We start from the raw sequence: 6,670 nt of genomic DNA on the forward strand, positions 1-6,670 counted from the left end.
GAAGCTGAATTATTTTTCTGAGAATGGGGAAAAGGGCAGGAAGTAGGCACAGGGGAAAAACAGTATTTAAATTCAGCAAAACAACCAAGGACAGTGAAATACCATTTGCAGCCCATCAAGCTGGCCAAGACACACACACACACACACACACACACACACACACACATCAATTACAGTGACCAGGAGACTATGCAGGGGAAATGGGCATACTCTTTTTACTAGCTGAGCTGGCTGGCATGAATGAAAATCGGTACAATGCTTATGAAGGGGCCATTTGGCAACACACAGGAAAAGTCTTTAAAATGTCCATATGTGGATCCTGCAAGTCCACAATTAAGATCATCAGGTATGCTTGTGAAGATTTGGCTTGACAAGGGAGAATTCACTCATTGCAGTATACACAATGCTGGGTTTAAACACAGGGAAAGAACTAGGCACCACCTGAATGTCCAACAATGCAGGAATGACTACAGAAATGTTAGGGTCCATCGATACACTCTTCAGGCACTGAAGATGACGGTTCTGAAGCCTGTTGAATAACATGGAAAGAAGTTCAATGGGTTGATTTTTGTTTGGTTTTAGTTTTTGAAAAAGCAGATTAAGAAACACCACATACATGAACCATTCTATAACAGTGTGTTAAAAGGGAAGGTGGGGTGGAGGTGAGGAAGGGAGGGAGAGAGGAGAGGAGAGAGCCTGGAAAACAGCACACGGAAATGGTAAAAGTGGTTGTCTCCCGGTAGTAAGGTCATGGGGAGCAATTACTCTCTTGGGTTTCCCTCATCTGATTTCCTTCTCCTTCCTGATGTTTCTACCATGAAATTGTATCACCCGTGCAATAAACAAAGAGAGAAAGTGCTTTTTAAACCAAACCACAAGGAGAAGACAGCCTTTAACCTGTCAAGTGGCACAGATTAGCAAGATTATTCACAGCACCCAAGGTGGGTGTGGGGGGAAGGGAGGGGAGAGGAGAGGTAGGGACGACAGGGGAGTGGAGAGAAAGTCAGAGAGAGACACAGAGTGAGAGGGACTGAGACAGGTGGAGGGAGGGAGAGATGGAGGGAAGGAAGACGGGGGTGGGGGGCGGGGGGGCGGTTGTGAGAGAGAGAGACCTGCACTCCCAATACAATACACTGCTGGTGGGTTAGGGGGGCAAAGGGTGGGGCTGTAAACCGGGTGGGAGCCAAGGTTTGGCTCTGCTGGCTGGCTCGCTCCTGGGATGTCTTCATCGCAAGGTGGCCTCCTCATCGGTGTCTTCCTCGAAATCCTTGACGTCAGCACTGGTGGACTGTCTGGCCCAGGCTCCCCTTTCGGCCTCTCGTTCCTTATGCGACTTGAATCTCCCAACGAAAATTTTGCGGTAGTTCAGGAACATGCCATTCATCGCATCAATGGCCCGCTCGGCGGACTCCTGCTTCTGGAAGTGCACGAACCCGTAGCCCTTGGGCCCCTTTTCGTCGCAGGCCACTTTGCAGGAGAGGATGTTGCCGAACGCCGAGAAGATGTTGTACAGCGCCTTGTTGTCGATGGTTTTGCCCAGGTTCTTGATGAAGACGTTGCCCACCCCGCTCTTGCGGAGCGAGGGGTCCCGCTGGGACCACATGATGCGAACTGGCCTGCCCTTGATGACATCAAAGTTCAGGGTCTCCAGGGCCCGCTTGGCGTCTACCGGTTGCTGGTAGTTGACATACGCATAGCCCAACGAGCGGCGGGTGATCTTGTCCCTGCAAATGCGGATGGAGAGGATGGGCCCGGCTGGGCTGAACTTCTCGTACAGCATTGCCTCCGTCACCTCAGGGTGCAGGTCGCCCACGTACAGCGAAGCCATAGGAAAGTCCGGATTCCCCCCTGAGCCCCCGCCCATCTCCGCATCAGCATCCGCGGAGGCCACCGCCGCCGCTGCTACCGCCGCTGCCACCTCCGCACCTGCATCCGCATCCGCATCCGCCTCCGCCTCCGCCTCCGCCTCCGCCTCCCCCAAGGGGGGCGTCGCAGCCTCTGCCGCCGCGGTGGCTTCAGCCACACTGGCCTCCGCCACGGCTACTGCCGCTGCCGCCAGGGAGGCCTCCGCCTCCTCCTCCGCTAGGGCTGCCGCCGCCTCCCCCAGGGTGACCTCCGCCACTGCCTCCTCCACTGAGGCCTCGGCCTCCAACTCAGCCTCCACCTCTGCTTCCGCCTCCGCCACGGAGGCCTCCGCCACCGCTTCTGCCACGGTCGCCGCCGCAGCCTCCGCCGCCGCCGCAGCCGCCGCCGCCACCGCCGCCGCCACTGTCGCCGCTGTCGCCACGGTCGCCGGTGCCCCCGGGCCGCTGCCGCGACCTCCCTTCCCGCGAGCTGGGGGGCGGAGAGGCGGGAGAGGGCAGGAGGGCGGGTGGGCGCCGGAACCCGGGCCGGGGGCGCGAGCGCGAGCTGGGGCGGGGGACCCCGGGCCAGCCGATCTGGCGAGTCCCAGTCACCTGGTATGGCGAGCGCTGCCAGGAGCGCACCGGTGCGAGTCGCAGCAGCCTGCAGCCCACTGCTGCTGCCGCCGCCGCTCGGTCGTGGGCTAGCGTGCGGGGCGCGGGCGGGCGGCGTGTGGTGGGGGGCGGGGGGTGTTGGCGTCTGTGGTCCGGGCAGCTGGGAAGGCTTCTGTCTCTTTGGTTCCCCCTGTGGCTGCTGCGGGGCTGCGGGGCCGCGGACGGTGGGAGGGGGCGGGAGCGGGAGGCTTGAGGTTGGGGGACGGGAGTGTGAGTCCTCAGCCTGTCGGATCGGCTGGATGTGTTTGAAGAGGAAGCCAGGGAAAGGGCTCCATGTGGACCGAGGGAATCTGGGTTAGATTTAGGGAGTTTTGTTTTATCCTTCCTCTCCCCATAGAACATTTAAATGATTAAATCAAGCACCTTGCAAGAGAAGGTGGGTGGCGTTGAGAATACACTTGCCCGGCCTAAACAAACCCAAGAAAAATGGTTTTCTCACGTTCAGGGGTTCTCCCCACCTCAAGGCACACACGCTCTCCAGCATCACCGCCACCAAGGCGGCAACTCTTACTCTGAGCTGGAGCTGGGGCAAGTGAGGCAAGCTCCCACTGCAGCCTGCTGACCCATTTTCTCAGAGATTCCTCCCCCTTTTCGGGCTCTTTCCCTCCTCTGCAACACTTGCAGAAGAGGAAATAAAGAACACAAGAACACGTATTCATTCATCCATAATGCCATGCCACAAATATTTATGGAGCCATTGCCGGTCCCTAGGGATATACAGGGGTCCGGGAGGCAAGAGGAAATAGACCAGTCAACTCCCAAGGTTGACCTTGGGAGTGGACAGTCTGGACTAGAAACCCTGTCCCTGCTCCAGACTATGGGAGAACTAGGGACCTGGGGTTCTTCAGCCCCCACCACCCCCCAACTCCTCCCACCCATCCAAGTCTCAATTCATGCAGCCTGGAAGCGGGGGAATCAAGAGCACCCTGTCCTTAGTGCTGTCCTCCATGATAGGTGAGGTAAGCCAAATCAAGAGCTGGGGACAGGGCCTGGTCCAGAGCCAGGCACTAGTTTGCTCTTGTCTCTGCCCTCAAGGTGCTGAAGTTCCCAACGTGAACCAAGAAAGGCATATCCATGTTCAAAACAAAAGCAAAACCTGAAATCTCTCTAGAATGAGGTGTCTCATTCCAGTTCACCAGCTAGTATTTATGGAAGCCTTATCCAGTACTTGGCACTGGGGGCTCAGAGACAGGCAGTGTGGTAAGGGAGCAGTGAACGTTGATGTGTTGGAGGTGTGGGGCAAGGTGAGGAAAGGTGAGCAGAGTGTATTGTGGGAGCAGAGAGGCCACACAAGCCCAAAAGCTGAGGGGATAGGCAAGTGAGCAACCATTAGAGTAGAGGGCAACAGAGGCTAGAGTCCCACTTCTTCCAGAAAGGAGAACCCAGCCACTAACCATTCCTGGTAGGAATCAAGCAAGGCAGCAAAGGAGAGAAAACCCCCAAGGCAAGCTCTGAAAGATGAGTAGCAGTCCACCACATCGAGGCAGAAGGGAAGGCACTCCAGACAGAGGCATCAGTCTGTGTCCAAGGCTCTGTAGCATGCTAGCACATGCATGGTCACTTCTGGTCATGCCTAATAATCTGGTGTGGACAGAGCTCATGATCTTCAAGAGTATATGGCAGGAGATGGGGCTGGAAGGTGTGGGGGGCCCTGAAAAGCAAGCTAAGGTGCTTGGACTCTATACCCAAGCTCACGGGGCCCACTCAGTACATTTAAGGAGGGACTCGGTATGATCAGATCTTTAGAAAGAGTACAAACTAAACATTAACACAGAAAGTAGTTAAGAGAGTAGATCTTAAAAGTTCTCAGTACAAGGGGAAAACAAAGTGTAACTAACTGAGATGATGGATGTTTATTAAACTTCTTGTGGTAATCATTTAGCGATGTGTACCTATATCAAATCATTATGTTGTACACCTTAAACTTATACGGTGTTATATGTCAATTATATCTCAATGAAACTGGAGAGAAACCCATCAATACACATATAAATGCATGCACACACACACACACACACACACACACACACATACACACACACACACATGCCCCTGAGACAGAGCTGATAGAACAAAAAGAAGACAGTCAGTTGTGACCAGTTCCAAAAGAGTCAGAACAACCATTCCCTCCGTCCCTCCTTTCCTTCCATAAATAGGGGTTTCACATTTACCATGAGCCAGGCATTGAACTGTGGACTTCGGGGTCAGATATAAAAAATGATCAAGCCATAGTGCCTTTCCTCACTCCACTAAAGCTCAGGCTGCCCATACAAATAAGAGAAATGCCAGCAGAGGGCTATATGTACTATGTGATTGGACTATGGTGGCCATGGAGTTTCATCTGCCCAGCACATATTCTCACCTCCCCCTCACTCCCACCCATCCACCTTCCTTGGGTAAATAAAGCTGTTTTCTGTGGTGGCAGTGTTGGCTGGACCTGGGCAATTGCACATCATAGAACAACCCTGAACCTTCAGAACTGACTGGGTCACCATGGGGTGTGAGGCAGTGAGAACTTTCTCATCGCTGGCTGGAAAGCATCCCAAGATGGCTGAGAAGCAGACATACAGACGTGTGTCTCGCCAGCTTGCAAAGTCTAGCCCTCTGCCCCTAGACAGGGTGTCAGCAAAGGGCAGGGACAGAGACTTAGGAAAAGCCTGCTGTGCTGCTGGTGCCTTGACCAAGGTGGTCACTGTCACCGCTCTTAGGAGCCCTCTCCTGAGGGTCTAGGTTGCTTGTAAGCAGGAGGCAGATGAACTTTGCCTCACCATTCCAGGTGGCCACCAAGAAGGACTTGAGGAGGCAGCGGCCAAGAGGGGAGCCATGATTGCTGGGAGGTAAGGGATGTGGGGATGACGAGAAGAGCTTCTCGGCCCATTGTCTGGAGACAGAAGTGACAAGAGGGACCAATTCAAGGACCAGGAGTCAACAAGGTCTCTTCCTCTGGCTTTGACTTCCAGCCCACAGAGCAACAGAAATCTGTAGGAGAAAGAGGTTCAGCAAAGTCATGCTGTGGCCAGTGAATCCACAAACCTGTCAAACCAGAAGACAATCCCCAGGCCCTTGACCCTCCAGCAACAGGAAGAAGGCTACTACAGTGACAAGGAGAGCAGCTGGGGAATGCTCTCCAAGTCCTTTCTCACAGAGGCTTCTCTGGGGTTCCCGTCTCCTTTTTTTCAGTTCCTGGTCACATCTGCAATCAAAAGTGTTCTGACTACTGGTTGCTATGATTGAGGCAAAAGTGAAGAGCCCTGTGGAGTGTCAGCAGAGGGAGGGAGAGGTCCCTTTCTTGTGGGAGGAAGTGTTACTCATTTTATTCACTCGATGATTCAACAAGTATTTATGGAGGGCTACCTTGTACCAGGCATTCTTCCAGGCAGAGAGCCCCTGCATCCAAGGAACTTATCTTCTAGTGGCGAAGACAGACAATAAACATGGCAGAAAATGTAAAAGCACTTAAAGGTTGCTGCAAATGCCCTCAGGGAAATAAATGAGATGATTTGGTACATCTTACCTAGAACCCAAGAGAAGTGGCAAAGGTCAGGGATGGCCTTTCTGAGGACAGTGATGTGTGGCCGGTCCTGCTGGAAAACAGGGGGAAAACCTGCCTAGCAGGGAGAACTGCAATTCCTCTGGCCTTGTGACAAAAAAGAGGGGCACTGGAGCCGCAGAAGAGATGCCGGTGTAGCTGGAGCCCAGTGAGAGAGGGGATGGAGGGAACAAAGGACAGTGTAGTGGTGGGAAGGAGCCATGATGGAGTTTGGTTTTCACTCAAAGAGCTCTGGGGAGCCAAAGAGAGAATTGAATCAAGGGAGTGCCATGATCTAATTATATTCAGTAATTTCTCTCTGGCTGCTCTCTGTGGAAAAAACTACAAGTGGGCAGGGCACAAAGCAAAGCACGGAGACCAATTCGGGCCCTCTTGCAGTAGCCCAGTTGGGAGATGGCAGTGGCTTGGCCCAGACTGGCAGCACGAATTTAGAGAATAGTGCATGGGTTCACGTGATATTTTGGAAAGAGAACAGACAGCACTTGCTGCTGGATTGAAGGCAGTTGGTGAACAAACTTAAGAAATGAATGATTACTATGAGAGTCTTTTCTTGCAAGTCTTGGTCATGGAGGTGTTATGTATAATCACAGAAAATACGGAGAGT

The 6,670-nt window shown here is 53.4% G+C and overlaps 1 protein-coding gene across 1 annotated transcript; it reads right to left on the bottom strand.

Annotated features, from left to right (window-relative positions):
• Positions 1–1,087: 1,087 nt before the first annotated feature.
• Positions 1,088–1,843, bottom strand: PABPC1L2A (poly(A) binding protein cytoplasmic 1 like 2A). Its single transcript, XM_004322572.4, has one exon. The coding sequence runs from the start codon at positions 1,826–1,828 to the stop codon at positions 1,226–1,228; it is 603 nt and encodes a 200-aa protein (XP_004322620.2). The 5' UTR covers positions 1,829–1,843; the 3' UTR covers positions 1,088–1,225.
• Positions 1,844–6,670: the final 4,827 nt, after the last annotated feature.

The sequence above is a fragment of the Tursiops truncatus genome, chromosome X, assembly GCF_011762595.2.
Source record: "Tursiops truncatus isolate mTurTru1 chromosome X, mTurTru1.mat.Y, whole genome shotgun sequence".
Lineage (NCBI taxonomy): Eukaryota > Metazoa > Chordata > Mammalia > Artiodactyla > Delphinidae > Tursiops > Tursiops truncatus.

Bases quoted from the DNA above. Each gene is read 5' to 3' on its own strand.
- PABPC1L2A (XM_004322572.4), bottom strand. From the start codon at position 1,828: ATGGCTTCGCTGTACGTGGGCGACCTGCACCCTGAGGTGACGGAGGCA.